Source organism: Manis pentadactyla, chromosome 1, assembly GCF_030020395.1.
Source record: "Manis pentadactyla isolate mManPen7 chromosome 1, mManPen7.hap1, whole genome shotgun sequence".
In the NCBI taxonomy this organism is placed as follows: Eukaryota; Metazoa; Chordata; class Mammalia; order Pholidota; family Manidae; genus Manis; species Manis pentadactyla.
Window position 1 is genome coordinate 122,212,091 of NC_080019.1, and position 18,847 is coordinate 122,230,937.

Below are 18,847 nucleotides of genomic sequence, written 5' to 3' on the forward strand. Positions count from 1 at the left end.
TATGGAAGGCTGGGAAAAGTAGCTTGGTGATGTAAAAGTAAAAATCCTATGGAGTCCAAGAGGGAGTTGTAATCATTTCTGGGTGGAGTATTTGGAGAAGCCTTCCTGGAGGAGGTGATATTTGAGCTGGTCTTTGAAGGATAACTTAGGTGGTACCTAACTGAGACCCTCCAATCTTTCCAGAGGCCCTTGTTCCCAGTCCTCAGGATTTAGAGATTTTCAGAAAGGATATGACATGAGCCCAGCCATAAGGCACAAGATTGGGCCAAGAAAATGGCTGCAGGGTCAACTGTGACATAGTTTGAAACCCACACTGACCCTCATATTTCTTGTTCTTCTGGTCCATGGCCTTCATAGAGTTCAACACACAATAATCAGGAGAGCAGAGTTCCAGTCCTAGCTCCGCCACTACCTGGCTGGGTAAATCCTTTTCTTTTTATGGTAATTTCTTCCTTCTCTTTTAAGAAAAGGTGGTGAAACTAATAGATCTCCAAGATCTCTTCTAGCTTTAACCTTACATGACTCTTTTTTCATGAGTATTCAATCTGAGCCAAGAAATACAGAGAAGTAGTCACTTGAGGGGTCTCAAGTTCTGCAACTTAGAATAGCACACCATCTTTTTCTGCTTCCTGCACAGACATTTTGCCTCCTCCTGAAAGAATGGGGAAGGTAATACAAAGGGAAGATTGTCATCCCTGTGATTGCACTTCATGTTCTTAGAATCCATGCAATTTTTAAAGTATGAAATACACATAAAGTGGGCTGAGAACCCTCAAAGAAACCAGTGCTGGAAGCACTCTGAGAAACGGTTGCACACAACAGAAAGATACTAATCCCTAATTAGAGCACAATATCCCTAACAATGTACACACAGGTGCAACTCGGCACACAGGTGTTGCTCCATTTTGTTTCAGTGGAGTTGGCTAAGCATTCATTGGACTGTTACTTTTTGTAATATATTGCATGTTTTGATTTTATTTTTACTACATAGGAGGACATTGTATTTATTTTTTATAGAGAACATATGCTGATCACATTAAATTTAAATTTTATTTTAGTATATGAAAGGAAGTGGTATAAAATATAGTTACAATATGACAGTATTGAGTCTGACAGGGTTGAACACAAATTATGTTAGACTTCCCAAGCTTAAAATCCTAAATATTAAGATGAGCCTTGATCTCCTTAGCAGTGTTACCAATAGAGGCTGACATAGAATATTGGACAGGAGGAGGGAGGGGAACTGAAAATGGAATAAATATGATAGCCTAAAAATAGTGAAAAATAAAACATAAATTTGAGCTAATAAGTACTCCAGTCCATTTTGGCTTGATGATCCCCTATGAATGTTTCTTGTTTTTCTACAAACATTACCTGGACTATGTTTTAAGTCCAAGCTACATTTTTTTGTTTCATTAACTTGTGTATTTGTTTATTTATTTATTTTTAATTAAGGTATCACTGATATACAATCTTAGGCTCAGGTTTCACATGAGCAACACTGTGGTTACTACATTCCCCCCTATTACCAAGTCCCCACCACATACCCCATTACAGTCACTGTCCATCAGCACAGTAAGATGCTATAGAGTCACTACTTGTCTTCCCTCTGCTATTCTGCCTTCCCCGTGCCCCCCCCCATATTATGTGCACTAATCATACCACCCTTAATCCCCTTCTCCCTCCTTTCCCACCCATCCTCCCCAGTCCCTTTCCCTTTGGTAACTGCTAGTCCCTTCTTGGGTTCTGTGAGTCTGCTGCTGTTTTGTTCCTTCAGTTTTTACTTTGTTGTTATACTCCAACAGATGAGTAAAATTATTTGGTACTTGTCTTTCTCTGCCTGGCTTAATTCATTGAGCATAATAACTTGGGTATTTCTTATCAAGCACTTTTTTCAGATAAATGTTGTTTTCCAACTCTCAGCTAATTTTCACCAGCTATAATAAAAAATCAGCTACTTGTATTTGGTTCAAATTGGGGCATGGCCACAATTTTAAACTCTCTGAAACACAGGTTATGTTCATCCATCTGTTTTCACAAAGCTGTACAATCACATAATATTTTAGTTTGTACAGCTATTCCTCATAAATTCTCCCTTGTTCACATCAGCTTTGTGATTTAGGAAGTCCAGGGATGACAATAGTCCCCCTTTCCAGGTTCAGAGACATTTCATGCACACAAATCCAGTAAGCTATGTTGCTGAATCCACTGCTCAGTTCGATGCATCTTTCCACCATTCTGCTTCATCAAAGTCCTCCCCACTTACCTTGTCAAGGCAGTGGTGTGATGATTCATTTCCAACTTTTTGTAGGCTAGTGCTATGACCCGGAAACCTTGTGTTGTATAAATCTGAAGTTCACTGACAAAACTAGTTGGTACTGTTCAGAAAAGAATACCAGATTAGTATGTAACATTTACTTAGCTGGTAATGGTGAAGAAATTCTTTACAAGCAGATCCAATACTTTCCCAGGAAAACACACCTCTAAAAAGATACACAAACAAGTAACTGGGAACCCTAAATATAACCACATTATTGGAGTGAACCTCTTGGATTCCAATGAAACTGAAATGAAAAGAAAGCATTCAAAAAAACAAAAGAGATGAGAAACATGTATAATTCATTTTCTCCAGTTTAACAAATACTTATTAAAAGACTAATTACTATGTGTCAGTCATTGGCTCTGCACAGCTTAAACAGCAAGCCCACTCTAAGGGTCTCTGTCTAGCAGGGTAACAGGCAATAGGCCAGCAATGCAATCTAATGAGGTCGTGGTTACAAAGTAGGCAATTGTGGTGTGCTGTGGGAGCTCATGGGGGGCATACGTCAGGCTAGGAGGAAGTAGTCAGGTGGAGAAGAAAGGGCATTTTGGCTGGGGGAGCATCATGTGCTCAGGCATGGAGACATGAGACAGCAAGTCTTGAGTAGTTAGTTCAGCTCAGGGGGAAGCACAAGATGTGAGGACAGAAGTGGTACAGTGTATCTGGAAAGTTTGATAGGAGTCAGTCGTGAAGGCCTTATATATGATCCTAAAGGAGTTTGAGATTATCTGGAAGCCTATGGGAAGGAATCAAAAGGATAAAGGCAGGAAAGTGACAACATGGTTATACTATGGGATGGAAAAACCAGTCTTGTCACAGTGTGAAAAATAAATCAGAGCAGGAGAGCCTAGGAACAGGGTGTCAATTTGCCAAGTATTAAAGTGATCCAGTGGAGGGATGAAGAAGGTCTGACCAGGAGGAGTGACAGATAAGAGAGGCACTGAGGAAGAGGGAGAAATCAGGGAAGAAATTAATTTGGGGGAGAGAAGGGGGCGATGCTGGTACCATTCACCAAGATGGGAAATATAAAAAGTGAAAAAAGGCAAGCTTGATTTTGGTATTGCGATTGGGATGCCAATGAGTCACCCATTTGGCAATGACCAGTGGGCAACTGGACTCATAACATTGAGTGCCGAAGGGGAATGTTTGGTCTGGAAATACAGATTTGCCAGTTGTAATACAAGTCAATTCACTTACCTGTCTCAGGTTGGCAAAAGCTGGCCACCCTCTCTGGTGCACCTTTCATGAATGCCAGCCGGTCACCCCCCATCTCTTGGACAACGACTGTCATCCTCTGTAGTGCTGATGAGAATGGGAACTGATGCAGGATTGCAATTCCTTCCACGGGGACCTGGTTGAGGGATGGGAAATGGAGAGGGACAGACGAACACTGCCTCTAGCTATTGGGAATTAACTACTCCTTCCTCAATCCTTATTTTAGCAAATGAGGAGTACAAAGTCTCACAATTTTCACATATGGAGTTCAAAGAAGACGCATCTGTGACCTTCTACACCTGTGGCCCTAATGGGACTTTGCCCTGAAGTTTGGCTCTTGGAGGGTGGATAGCAGGCAAGGCTTACCTGGCTGGGTGTTCTGCAGGGCTTAACTACCATGGCATGTGCTGGAATTCCCTTGATGTGGAAATCATCTCCAGAAATAGCCATTTCCTATTTCACAAATCAGATATTTCATTGTAGAGATTTATTTCTTGTTCGTCCGCTGATTCTATGCTCAAATCTGCCCCTTGAGAAAATCCTCAGGCCACCTCAATGTATTCTTGTTGTCTCCTCCCCTAACTAGATGGGCGGTGAACCAGACTTATTACACCACAGAAGAAAATAATGCATTGGAAATGCTGCAGAACTTGGAGGGCAGTCACTTTGGAATTCCTCATACAATTTATCCCGCTTTCTCATATTGCAATGTGCTGTATAAAGGCTCATTCTCCATTTCTGAAGAGCTTAACTTAAAAATAGTGAGTGTGGACAGCCAGGCTTATTGTGTGTGAGTCAAGCACCTTACTATCCTCTTTTCTGGTGCTCACCGCTGTTTCTGCTCTTCGCTCTGTCTGACTTAGATCAATGGTCCTCAGGAATGGAATGCATCATTCCATTTAATCCTCAGAATAACGCTGTGATAGAGATACTATTACTAGCTGTGTTGTACAGACACAGAAACCAGGCATAAATTAGTTTGTCCATCACTGCTACATGTACTCTATATTGGAGACCTCACATTTTGTAAGTATTTAAAACTATGATAAAATCTGTGTTGCTCTGAAATTGAAGAAACTTCTTAAGTTCTCTTCAGGGCAGAGCCTTACCCACGTAGTGGCTTCAAACATTTTGAGATCCAGGGGGTCTCCCTGGATGGTCCCATCGAGAAGAATCAGAGAGTGGCAGCTGGCCATGGCTGCACACAAAGGGCCCCATGGCAAAGTCCCACCCGAGGCAAAGCTGTGGACACCCTGGAAGCTAAAAAAGAAAAAAGAAAGTGTTTCAGTCCTCTTGCTCCATGCCAAAATGGAGCTGCTAGAAGTGAGTATCCTTTTTAAAAATAATTTAATACACTTGGTTACATTAGTACTCACTTTCCCGCCCCTCCAACCCCGGCAAATTCACAGGCTTCCTTTAGCCATCATCCTTCTATGAGTTTAATGAGCATGCATAAAGTCTCTGAGGCCCTTTCAAGCTCTTTCTCCCTCTTTTCCTTACTCTTTGTCTGGTACTGATTCAATTCCAGAGGTATGGAAAGAACTTGAATTACCACCCTTAATTTGAAGCACATTCTCTCCCTCCCCAACTACCAAACCACTTCATTTCCAGTGCTAAGACAGAACCAGCTAGCCGATACTATAGTGTTTGTCTCTATGTGCAGCCCCCCTCAGTCAATCTTCTAGGGCAGAGATGTAGTTTCTATCTCTCTCTCTCCAGCATATCTGATGTTTTGTCCACAGTACATAGTCAACAAATGTATAAGTGAATAAATGAATGAGTTGGTTACTGGAAATCTGGGAGATGGTAATGGTAAATAAAGAACATTTAAAAGCAATTTGAAAAGCACACTGCATGCCCACTTCCATTCTGACATCTAGTGTTCGTACCACAGCCATCACCACCATGGCTTCCTCTAGACATCCACACCCCTGCCCAATACAACTCAAATGTCATATTCAGGGTTTTTCCACTAATTTAGAGTTGAAGACATCAGGTTCAACCTTGAGCCCACTAGAGGAATGTCCTTTGCAACCTCGTTCATTGTCAGTCCCTTCTTACATGTGCAGTAAGTGACTCACACAGCAGCCCATTCTACTTGGAGAACCTGTGAGTGGCAGAGGGTACTTGCTCCCTGGAGGCAAAAAACTGCTTCTTGGAGCCAGTCAGAATCTACTTGCTCTTCCTCCTCCTCAACTGCTTTTGGATTTGGGGATCAGCTCAACTGTACCCCACAACCCTGTCCTATCTTCCTCTGGGGTCACACAGGAACCTCTCTAGCTGTGCCTCCAATGTGCAGTTTACAGATCTATCACTTTCTTAGAAAAGCTTTTTTTTTTGGTCATAGTTTGTCTTAAAATGTGGTTCCAGATCAGACTACTTCTTATGATATGCACACTGCATTTCTTTAAATTCAGAGTTAGGTTGCTCCAGCCTCTTGTTCTAGAAAACATCCACATCACAGAGTTAACTCGTAATGCAGCCATATTTCTTGCTGGCTTCCTCATTCAAGCTTCCCAAAGAGTTCAAAAACCTCTTGGCTGATTACTGACACTGTTGATCATTTCTGTTCTCATTTATCGAAAGATCAAGTTATCTTAGTGGTTTACAACACGTCACCCAGTATTTTAATAAACATCTAAAAGGAAACAATCACTAGCAATGTGATTAACATGGAATCTTCAGCTGATACCAAAAAGAAAACACAGATCAGGAAAAAAAATCTTATTTTTAAGATGGCACACACACTGTCACCAGTGTGTAATTCTGAGTTCCTGAGAATTGGGCCTATCTCTGGTTAGCACAACAAATAGGCAGAACTCTCTCTCATCCTTGTCCTTGTATTTCTGCTTGAATATTTATGATTTATCAAGCTCAGGTAGCCCTGGTAGTGATCTGATGGTTCTTGAAGTATCTGGTGCTTTGGGCAGGTCCTTTTAAGAAAAGATAAGGATTAATAATTAAGGTGAGAAGAACTCACCTTTTATAAGAAGATATTTAATAGCCTATAATGTGCTGATCCCTTACCTAGAATTGAGTCTATTTTCTTTAATGGTATTAATTAAATTTGATGATGACTTCTTTTAAATTTTAAACTGTTCATTTAGTCATTTGAAGCCAACTTTAACTTTTTTGGAAAAAAGAGGGGAGGAGGGAAGAGTGGGTGGCCTAATTTAACCAACCAATAACCTAAACAGCCTATAAATTGTTTTTATTTAAATTTGGTAAGTTTCTTTTAGAAACAGATGGTTTTGTGGAAAAGATGGTGTCAGTTCAAGAAGTAGAAGACCACTCAAAAGATGAACATACTTAGGTCATCACAGATGAATGTACTGTGTTCACCTACTGTGTGCCTGGTAGAATGCTGCAGGATTAGGGACACAAATATAAATAATAAAAAGACTGCTCTCAGTCTTTTGTAGAAGCTGAAACAAAAAAATACTAATGAATAAGGAGAAGAGGTAGGCATGTAAATCTACCCTCAAGGGAAAATGAAAAGAACTTAAGAAAGCTGAATCGTTGTAAGAGGCTGCTTCTGTAGACTAAAGTGATTAGAAAAACCAAGATTAGCTTTTTAAACCCAGGAAATAGACTGATTTATAAGTGTATTTTAATATGAAAATGCATTAAACATATGTAATTAAAATATTGTATGGATAAACTGTACATCATCTGCATATTCAGAAGAACCACGATGTATAAGATGCTTGTGTAACTTGGCTGTGTGAGAGGAAAATACTTTCATTAAAATACATATATATGTAAATGTCAAATGTTTGGTATTCCATCCACACTAGGGAGAAGAGGCAGAGAGAAGCAAACTCAGACATGGCCACAAGAGGGCCACAGGACAGAGACATGCAAATCTACCACAGGAGCCTAAAACTGCCAAAACTGAGTCTTATAGCCAGAGAAGAGGCGCTTCCAGCAGCCAGAACGTAGAGATCCCAGGACTAGGATACCAAGGAAAATGAGTACATTAGCTACAGTTCCACCGATGTTCCTCTTCCTGACATGCCGCATGCACAAGTCAGTGCAGTGTTCTTTGTGCTAGCTCGCTGAGAGGCTTCAGTGTGTATGAGAAATGGCATCTCCTGAAGGACAGTGTCCTAGTATTGTTCACATAGGCACACCGGGCCAACTTCAGGCCACTAACTAATATGCTGACAGCAAAATTACATTTTAGCAAGGATTTGAATGCAGCAAGCATGAAAACTTCCCCTTCATCTCCTGGGTTTGAGAGTCAGTGACATGAAGCAGGGGCTGGTGAGGGAGGAAATGTGCATGTTTTAGTGAGACTTGGAAGTATTCAACAGGAGAAATTAAATGAAGATATTCTGGCAACCTCTGCTCGCCAAAAACAGAGCCAAAATATCTCCATTATTAATTTTCAGGAGAAAACAAGGAGTTCTGGGAAAAGAGAAACTATAATGCATTTAGTCTAAGATACTCACCCATTCCTTTCGCAGGGCACGACTCCCCAGAGATCCAGGCCATCCCTGGTTAAGGTGCCTGTCTAAACAGAAACAAGCACTCCGTTTACTCTGAATACAGAAGCCCCACAGTGAAGACCAATAAGGTATGTTTTAACAGGAAAATTTATGTCACAAATATATCATCTAGATCAGTACATCAAGGAAGGACACGACCAGGGGTCATGGGCAAAAGCCTTGACAAGCTCATGCCAGTTGTATGACGAGCTGACATTCAGTCTCTTTGAACTTTAGTGTTCTCAGCAGTAAAAGAAAGAAAACCTTATCTACTTTACATATTTCAGAGGCTTGTTTTGAGGATCTAACAGTAGACTGAATGGATGGGAAAGTCCTTGGTAAACCTCTAACAGCTATAAAATGGTAAGTCCCAGTTTTATAGCAGAAGATGAAAGTATGTCATCATAAATAAGTGAAAGGAGTAGAATTTTTCACTGTTCTAAAGAAATGGCTTGCTACTTGACACCTATTTGGTAAAAAAATTAAAAAGTTGCTTGATGGGATTTCTCTTAGTGTAGTATAATGATGAAGAGCTTGGACTGATTTAAAACACCAGATGTATGACCTAGGCAAATTATTTAATCCTTCTTAGCATCAGAGCCCTTATCTGTAACATGGTCATAATCATATAGGGTCAATGTGAAGATTAAATGAGATAATACACAAAAAGTGTTTAATGTAGTATTTAGATTTAGAGTAAAAGCTAATTATAATGATACTCAAAATTATTGCCATTTTTAAAAAATTCCTATCCTGTTTTTTTCCAAGTATGATGAGATAATCCCATAAATAGAATATCTTTCCTTATGATGCTAGTTTGATCACAAAATAATATTGAAATGGTGGCAAGAGCCATGTTAACTTTCTATTCTTGGTGAATCAGATGCCATTAATTCTCTGCTATCAAAAACTTTGGTGAATTATTTAATGAGTACAGGGTTTCAGTTTGGGAAGATGGAAAATGTTCTGGAGATGGATGATAGTGATGGTTGCACAACAATGTGAATGCACTTAAAGCAACTCAAAAAATGGTAAAAATGTTAAATTCTATCTTACATATATTTTTGCACAATAAAAAATAAGAAGAAGGAGGGCAACAATTAAAAAAGAAAGAATACATACCATCAATGGCTCCCTCCCACCTAATGAGTATATAAAAGAATTTCTTAGCCAGACATTCAAGGTGCACAAATATTACTGATGTTTTGCTCTGGTCAAAACCATACTCTATTGCTTTCCTGACTCCATGCCTTTGCCCATATTTAGCTGCCTGCAATGCAGGTAGTGTATATATTTTTTAATTTTCTGTATACTACAATGCTTTGACATTTTTAATTGAAACATAGTTGATAAACAATGTTATATTAGTTTCAGGTGTACAACATTATGATTCAATAATTGAATACATTATGAAATACCATGGTGAGTGTAGTCACCATCTGGTTTGACATCTTAAAGACCTTTCTGACTGGGGAGATCCTGCCTCTCCAGACCTAGCCAGTCCTTAGTGACAGTAAGGGACACAGCACACCTAATCAATCACAGCACGCAAACTAATCTTATCTGACTCATACTGCTCAGGAGACAACATTCCTCTGCCTTTATCATCCAGGGTCAAGTACCATACAACTACAGACCATACTTATAGCCCAAAACACACTGACATTCTTCAAACCAGCCAGCTGTAAGCTGCTTACCCTGCCCTGCCCTGCCTTCCCTGCAGAAACCCCAATAAAGTCTCGCCTCATTCCTACTTTGCTTCCTAACCAAAACTTGGCTTTCCTCCTAGAGCTCTACATGCTGAGCCATGCCTCTCCATACTAGGGGTACTGTGAGTAACGTTAAACCTGTCTTCAGTCACCTTTATCAATTAAGACCTGGGTATAAAACAGCCCACAGCTCCATCTTATCCTCTTAACAGCTTCCCCCTTTCACTCCAGTATATGTGTGCATAGACTAAAAGAATACACTCAAAGGAAGGTAAACAAAGAAGCTGGTTGGGAATAACTAACATACAATCAAGGATAATTTTAAACAGTGTCCTGCAGTTGGGAAGATACAGTAAGGATTTGATTGGGGCTTTCCTGTAACCAAGTCTCATAGTAAAACACAGCTAAATAAACTCTTTCTTTCTTATTCATTAATGTGTTCTTTATATGAAGGTTTTGACTGTGGAGGGACCGAATGCTATTTAAATTAATTGTATTTTATAGAATATTGGAGCTGGAAGGACTGTAAAAGATTCAACTATTCTGTACCCACTCTCTCTCCTCTGAACGCCAGAATCTGAGCGCTCAAGAGGTGTATCTTTCCGAGATCACAAAGCCAACCAGACATAAAATGAAGGCAGGTATTCAAACCTATGTGTCCTGCCTCACAAAAGTATAAAGCACCTACATGATGACAGTGATGGTAAAATGGCCATGAATATGAGCGTGAAACATACATACCTTGTCAAAGCAGATAAGGTTTAATTGTCCGCATACATTGATCCTCTGGGGGCTGATGCAAAAGATGCCTCTCTTCCTCAGCCTCCTCTGGGCATAGATAATGCCTGTGGTCAGAGCAGCAGGTAGAGCAGGAGGAACGGCAATTGTGATGACATCAAGGGCTTTCTTCACCACCTCCTTGGGAGGTTCCTGGGGGATAAAGTCACTCTTAAGCAATTACAGTTAAATTGGTCATGAACAGCTTTGTACATATGACTTTTTTCCTTCTTTTGTTTACTTCATTAGGTCAAATTCCTAGAAATGATATGAGTGGATCAAAAAAAATGAACATGTTTATGTCTTTCAATATGTTTTGCCAAAGTTCAATGAAAAGGCTTATCATAATTCATACTGCTACCAGCAGAGAACAATGTGCCAGCTTCCCACGACCTTACCAACATTGTGTATCTGGGTTTTATTTTAAATCTGTCATTTAACAGCTACAAAATATTAGATTATTGGAATAAATATATTCTCAGATTGAAAATGAAAAATAGCATAAGGACAAGTGTGCAAGAATAGAGGCATGTTGATATATCAATAAACGGAATATTTAGATTTGATTGCTATTATGGAACTAATTAACTTATGATTAATTGCTTATATTGGAGAAATAAGAGTTTATAAGCAGGTTTCAGTGTTTGGCTTTGTTTCCCAGGTTTGTAAACCAGGCTCTAAGTTAAGGTCAACATGTACAGCATAAAATATATGTAGATGAGTGTGTGTGTGAATGCAGTAAAAGAACAAAAGCAGCTTACCCCACTGAGCACATAGACACACAGCGTATAGATCATCCCAATGGTGGCTGTTCCTACGAGGCACAGAAGGAACCTGACAGCATCTCTGTAAAGCTTAAAATTCATCGGCTTGGGATAGAGAATGGATCTCACGAGTTCCCCCTTTGCAGTGTTGAATCCTGAAGCAACAAACACACGCTACATCCTCAGGGTGACAAATCCTACTGCCAGGGCTTCTCTAAACCTCAACATCACCTTTGTTTTCCTCTAGGGATATTTAAACAGTGTTTAAACGCAAACACAATTAAAGAATAATTGGGAAAATACCTTAGGTACTAGAATGGAAATACTTTGCCCACTTCAGAGCCTGTTAGTCTCTGCTCTTCCTTCCCTTATTTTCCATTCCAGTGCATCCCACAGACAGGAAACCACCACACTGAAGGCAGAGCGCAGCTTCTTCAAATATAGCTTCCACTTTAAGGGAACAACTCGTGAACGCACACATGCACATCACTTGAATTTAGACTCAATGGCCCAGTAAATGCCAATGGACTCGGTTTCTAATACTTTACAGCGTCAAGTTTTCAATTTCTAGCCCTGCCTAGAAAGAACTTGGAATTTGGGGTTCGAAGACCTCAGTTCTGGCCCATCTCTGTCAGTGACTGGCTGTGTGCTCTTCTTAATTTCATTCAAATTGTGTGGGCCGCAGCCTTTTCATGTACAAAGGGGACAGGCATCTTTGCTGTGCTGGTTGGATACGTGGAAATAATTTATAAACTGCAGAGCACATCAATAGCAATTATTATTATCATCAGTATTATTATATTCTACTAAAAGTTATATACCATACTGTAATTCACATTTAAAATATATCGATTTACATATATTTGGTTTCTTATCTGGGCTACTCTTTGCCTAATAAATTTAAGGCACTAGAGAAACTGAGCAAAAATATTTTATTAAAATAATGAAAGAAAAAAGGAGGTGCTAACTAACCAGTTTGCAGTACCACTGCTCTCACGGTCCCAGAGCAAGCGCCCTTGGCCTGGATGACCTCTGTTCCACAGAAGAGGACATGCCGTTTGTAATCTGCTTCACTCTGTGTTTTCCAGGACACAGAGCTATCCGTCTTGAGTAATGGAGTTTTAGTGACTGGAATACTTTCTCCTACACAAAACAAGCATCTCATTTTGTGGGGTGGGACACCTTTCCTCATTTAAATCATGTATAGGTTCACTTATCATACAGCAGCCATTTGCTGTTAGCCTGCCAGGTGGCAGGGACAACCCGAGGTACTGGGGATGTAAGGGGAAACATAGTTTTTAAGAGGTTTGTAGTCCAGAGTGAGAGACAGACCTGTAAGCAAGTAAGTATAATGTCACATTTATTATAAATACTATGAGAATTACAAAATCAAGCATGGACATTAAAATGGGCTGGAATAGCTTTAGGGAATAGCAAGTTGTGTAGTCTAGGATGCGGGCTTAGGGAATATGAGGCCACGAGAGCTGTGTAGGAGCCAAAGTTTGGAGGCCCTTAATGCACATTCTTAAGTGTTCAGAAGTTTTTCTATAGGAACTAGAAGCAGAAGCTATTTAACTATTCTCTTCTGGAGAGTGATATCACATTCATGTATAAAAGAGAGCATTCTCTCTGCAATACAGGGAATGAGTTGGAATCTGGCGAGGTTGGAAGCTGGACATCCAGTTGGGAAATGATCACAAGAGTCCCAACTCTCGGAGAGAATGAGTTCTGAACTAAGGCAGTTGGCAGTGGCTGTAGAAAGGAAGTGCTGGATTTGAGAAATAAAGGAGTAAGAAGCTATGAAACTTGAGATTTTTGTGTTAGCACATCATAGAGACAGAATAATTTAAATTGGTTTCCTGGTTTCCAACTTGGGAAAATGAGCAGAGGGTAGCATTCGTCATCAACATAAGGGTTATAGGAGGAAGGGAGAATCACCTTATAGTCTCCATGAGTTGGAGATGCCTTGAGGGGTGACCGTGCTGAGAAGCCTTGTAGGCAATTAGATATTTATTGGGTTCAGGGGAGAGGCCTTGACCAGGATATTTAATTGGAGTTCATCACCTCACAGACTATAATTAAAGACACAGGAATAGACCAGATTACTTAGAGACCAAGTGTAGGGTGAGAAGAGGAAAGGACCAGCACGTAACCCTGAGCAGCCCCAGCAGTCAAGGAGATGGAGGAAGAGGACCAGCACAGGAAGCTGAGTGTTATAGTCAGTGATAGAACTTAGAGAGACAGCACCATCTTGGAGAGTTAGGGAACAGAGAGTTTCCAGAAGGAAAGATGGTCAGAATCATCAAAAGCACAAGAGAGGTCAATAAGAAGAGAATTCTAAGGAATCCACAGGATTTGGCCCCTGGGACATGGGTGGCTTTCACCAGTGCAGTGGAAGGGGTGGACTACAGTGGACTGAGTGCTAACATAAGCTGGCGAATAAAGCTGTGAAAGTAACTAGGACCTGTTCTGAGAAACAGTGCTCACAGAATCTTCCACTGGTCTTTGCAGAGTGGGCAGTGTAATGTCAGAGATAAATCCCACTATGCCAGGGCCACTTCCATTAGGAAAATGGTGTTTAGCATTGCAAAAGTTCTAGCACTAACAGACTTTTATAAACCTATGGATTCCTTAGAGAAAGGAATGCCATACATTTAAAACTTTGGGGCGTGAAGTTACATAGGTCAGAGGTTGTGTTCTTATCTCTATTTCATGACTTCTTGGTCTACCCAGAAATGGATTTGATCTGGACTTTAAAGGGAACCATAGTACATCGATGTGTGTTTGTAGCCTCCCAGTCCATCTCTGAAAAAGCCTTTATGATTCTTCTTTATCTTCAGAAATACCAGCAAAACACCTCCTCATTAATGCTCATGTGGGTAAGGACTCACAACACCATAACCCCGAGCATGTCGTTTATCTCTGGATCTCACCTTTTGTATCTATGAGGCACGATGACCTCTGGGTCCCTCCCAGCTCCAACATGCTATTTAAAATGGAATACCGTTAGTCAAAAATACCCAGTGTATATTTTGAAGCAGCAGATTTGCCAAATCCAGCATCATGAACTTTTCAATATTTTCAAGCCAAGCCAGGAAGAGCTTGGACTTGACCCTGTGGATTTAAGGATGTCATTGATGGTTTCAAACCCTCCAAGATGATCTGAAAATACATTTTATATAAAAATGCCAAACATAAAATTCACAGATGATTCTGAAATATATTTTAAGGTAAAATGTCAGGGTTTCCATGCCACTTTGTTCACAAAAAACATGCTAAACACTCATAAGGTTATGGCTATATCAAACTAAGGACATAAAGCAGCTTTAATTTGAACCTCAGAACCATCCAGAGTAGGACTATAAAGAGCTGTGGGAATAGGGAGGCCCTACAGCAGCCTCGTGCTTTGCCACTATCATTCAGGTAGAGGAAGAACCCAAGAGAGACTACAGAGGCTGTAAGCCATGAGACAGAACCATACCTGTCAGCATGCCCTCATCTACCACACAGCTGCCATCAATCAGGATGGCATCACATGGCATTTGCACTTTGTTCCCTGTCAAAATTAATAGATCTCCAGGTACGAGGAAGCGTGATTCCAGCTCTTGGACTCCACCTGGAAGCGTGAGGAAAGAGTCAAATTAGGTTTTTTCTCAAAAATACAGTCCAGCATCTACCTAAATTGGAATTCACTGAAAAAGCAATCAGGGCACTTTAAAGAAAAGAGGCTCTTCCTGGACAGTGATTCAAAATCTGGGAGAAGTAAGGGAAAAAAGTAGTAAGATTATATTATACAAAATAAAAACCTCTCTGTGTGGCAAAAAAATAAGCAAAGAAATAAACTAAAGATAAATTCAGAAAACATGATTGAAACTTACATGTAAGACAAAAGATAAATATTCCTAATGTATAGAGTTCCTAAAAAGAGATGTTTAGCAAAATTGCTAGAGATGTTAACAGATAGTCCACACAACACACAAAATGTAAGTGGTGTGTCCAACATTTGAAAAGATGCCCATTCTTATAATTAAAAAAAAAAATTCCTTCCTTCCTTCCTTCCTTCCTTCCTTCCTTCCTTCCTTCCTTCCTTCCTTCCTTCCTTCCTTCCTTCTCCTTCCTTCAATCCTGCTTTCCTTTACTTCTTTCTTTCCTTAGTCCCAAAGCTATAAAGGATTAAGCAAGATAAGCATCCACGTACAGGGCTGGGTGAAGTGTGGTTGAAGGTGGCAGCTTGCTACAGATACTGGAACCTAAGGAGGACAGACAAGTATCTGCACAGCCTGGTGCAGGGTGTCAGAGCGCAAGAAGGCTGAGAAGGGCCACCATCCTGGCAGTGGCCTGGAGTGGGATACTGGAGCCCAAGCAGGATGAAAACATTATCTACACAGGAGTTGGGGGCAGGAGAGGGTTCGCCATCAGCAGTGATGAAAAACAGGTTAGCTGGGCAGGATTGATAGAATAAGTAGATTTAATGAAGCTGAGAGCAGGTTTCTCACTGAAGAAAGGAAGTTACAAATATAGACAGAAATAAAACTAAAATAAACTCTGTGGTATTGGATTTGAACTGGAGACAACAGTGTAAACTGATGGTGTTCAATAGATAAATAGCTGGAAAAATAATACAGGTGTAAACATGTATGTATATAAGAATATGCACATATATAATACTCTTGCTTGTCTGTTTTGTATATATATATATCCTATAATTCCATCCTCTGAAAGAGCATTGGGAGTTGTGAAAACCCAATAAGAATGTGTACATCCAGTACCCAAGTTTTAGTTTCTAAATTCCATTTACTCCCCAAAAAGGATCAGGGTTCTTTAAAGAAATGGCTGGTTACAAGGCTGAGCCAAGGAAGGGTTATATAAATATGACATCATGTGCCAATAAGTAAGCAAGTGATTAAGGAATGATGGGGACAGACCAAAAAAGGTTTCAGAGCCAACTTAAAGAGCTCTCACTGCCTAAATCTGTAACAATTTGAGCATCAAAGTAAATAATGATTATTGAGCTATAGCCCATCAAATAAAAAAAGGAATTCATGAGTCCATATAACATAAGTAAATGAATAAATAAAATGGGAAGAAAAGATAGCTTTCCCTTACAGTAAATTACAATTAATTAATTTAAGAGGAAAGATAAAATTAAAAAGTCATCATTTGGCAACTATCAAAATAATCATTAATTTAGCCAAGAAACATCAATGAATACTAAAGCTAGTAGGTAAAAATTTGAAGAAGATGGCCTATTTATATAGAGTATCTCCCAACAAATAACTATTAATTACAAAGGGGAAAAGAGTAAACTTATAATGGAGAAACCTGGCAGACAACATTTAAGTACCTGAAGTTACCATCATCAGTAATAGGACAATTTTAAAGTATGTACAACCTACAAAGGAGCAGTGAGAACACAGCATTCAAACCTGTGATATTCCAGCCAAAAATGCATAACCTGAATTTAACTATGGGAAAATATCAAACAAATCCAAATTGAGAGACATTCTACAAAATAACCAAAGGAGTCAAAGTCACAGAGATCAAGGAAAGATTGAAGATTAAAGAGAGATGGCAAACAATAGTATTGTGTGATCCTAAATCCTTTCCTAAAAAGAACATCATTAATATAACTGGTGAAACTTGAATAGGGGTTGAGCATTAGTTGCTATTAATATACCAACAATAACTTCCTGATATTAATAGTTGCACTGTCATTTATGTAGGAGAATGCCCTTGTCTTTATGAAATATACACTGAAGTATGTGGTAGTCATGGAGCCACATGTCAGCAACTTATTCTCAAGTGGCTCAGGAAAAAAATTATTTGAATTATGCCTGCAACTTTACTGTAAATTTTTAAATATTTCTTAGAAAAAGGAAAAAAAGAGAAACATATATGAGGTAACATTGCTCACCTATAGAAAAATCTTAAAGTTTGCCAGCATATTCTGTGGACAAGGCTATGAGGATGCACTCACATGTTTCTGCTATAAATGCAAGTGGGTATAATCTCTATGGAAAGAAATTTGGCAATATGTATCTAGCAAAAGTATGTATGCATTTATTCTTTGACTCAGCAATTTTACTTCTTAAAACCCATATACCAAAGAGACTGGCACAAAAAGACATGTGCACAAGGCTTTTTATACACCACTATTTGTAACAGTACAAGACAAAAAAAATCCTTCAGAAGAAAAGTGATGCAATAAACAATGGTTCCTTCACACAAGAGGGTGCTATGCAGCCAAAATAAAGAATGAAGAATATCTATATATCCTACTATGAAAAGGTCCCTAGGAAACATAGGTAAGTATGTAAAGCATACATACAAGGAAACATAAATTAAATGTCTATGTTATGCTCCTGTTATCTAAATAGTGGTATAAATATGTACACTATTCTGTATATATACTATACAGATATAGATACTACATATAATTTATTTTCATTTTTAAAATGTAAGAATGAGTCAGAAACAAAAATAACTATAAGGAGGGTGAGTACACAAGGCAGAAAGAAGAGAGATAGGAACTAGACCACCCCCGAATCTCTCCTGTCATATGGATTTAACTTTTGAACCATATAGATATTTTATATAATATCTATACAAACTAATACAAAGATAAAGTTGATAAGCTAATACTAAATGTCTGAAGCAAAATGAATGAGATGAACCTATCAAGTTTTTGGCATAACCATACAGAGAAGAACTATTTTGAGTGATATTAAAACATGATTTATTTTAGAAGTTATAATTCGACTGTACATTCCTAATTGTATATAACAAATGGGGGGAAAGCAGAACTCTTAAAAAATCTATAAACTGTTTTTAGAAATCATATTGTTGCTGGGTGTGTTGGTTTGTTATTCTGCGATCATCAGGCATAACGGGTTGAAGAAAATTTGGGCAGCACCGGATGTGCACATTATTATTGGGAAGGAATCCCAAGTATTTCATGGCTTAAAGAGGTCCCAGAATGACCATGGAGAAGGAAGACTTCACAGTGCCCAGAACTTCAGCTATTACGTTAACTTCCCTATCGTGCCCAAAAGGAGAAATAACTAGAAGAATAGATCTATGACAACTTATAACAGGGAACAAAGGATAGTCCTGAAAGATTATAAGTGTATCTGTACGTTATAATGATGCCCAGTCTGGATGAGCCCCATTATACCTGGAGAAAAAACCCAATACCCTCATGGATATCAGCTGGCCACCAAGGGCTTCACCTATACTCTCAGCAAGTGAATGTGGTGGCAGTGTTGCTAGTTATGTATGAATTCAAAAACTTGTTCTACTCACCAAAGCTAACTTGATTACAAACCCTGATAAGTACCCAATTTTCCAGCAGCAATTGCCAACTCTTAGCCACCAACAGCATGAAACTATAAGTAAACAACCAGGCAAACAGCCTGTCTTTCACTACCAACTTAAAAGAAAACACAATAATTGATTTAATCTGAATTTGGCTTTTTTGTTGTTATTCATGCAAGACTTTTCCCTTTGGTAATACAGACCCCAATTTCCTGGAGAACTGAGATGAAGTGTGGGAGGGGGCATCACTCAACATTT

At 39.3% G+C, this 18,847-nt stretch overlaps 1 protein-coding gene across 5 annotated transcripts in view; it reads right to left on the reverse strand.

The window, feature by feature from the left end:
* Positions 1-18,847, reverse strand: part of ATP13A4 (ATPase 13A4) — a 123,776-nt gene that overhangs the window by 33,381 nt on the left and 71,548 nt on the right. For all 5 annotated transcript variants that reach the window (XM_036875271.2, XM_036875268.2, XM_036875272.2 and 2 more), the window contains 9 exons: positions 14,757-14,891; positions 12,248-12,418; positions 11,273-11,430; positions 10,476-10,664; positions 7,990-8,051; positions 4,645-4,795; positions 3,902-3,988; positions 3,518-3,671; positions 2,267-2,378 (listed from right to left, as the gene is read on the reverse strand). In XM_036875271.2, the coding sequence (XP_036731166.2) occupies positions 2,267-2,378; positions 3,518-3,671; positions 3,902-3,988; positions 4,645-4,795; positions 7,990-8,051; positions 10,476-10,664; positions 11,273-11,430; positions 12,248-12,418; positions 14,757-14,891 (1,219 nt within the window). The remainder of the gene's footprint in view (positions 1-2,266; positions 2,379-3,517; positions 3,672-3,901; positions 3,989-4,644; positions 4,796-7,989; positions 8,052-10,475; positions 10,665-11,272; positions 11,431-12,247; positions 12,419-14,756; positions 14,892-18,847) is intronic.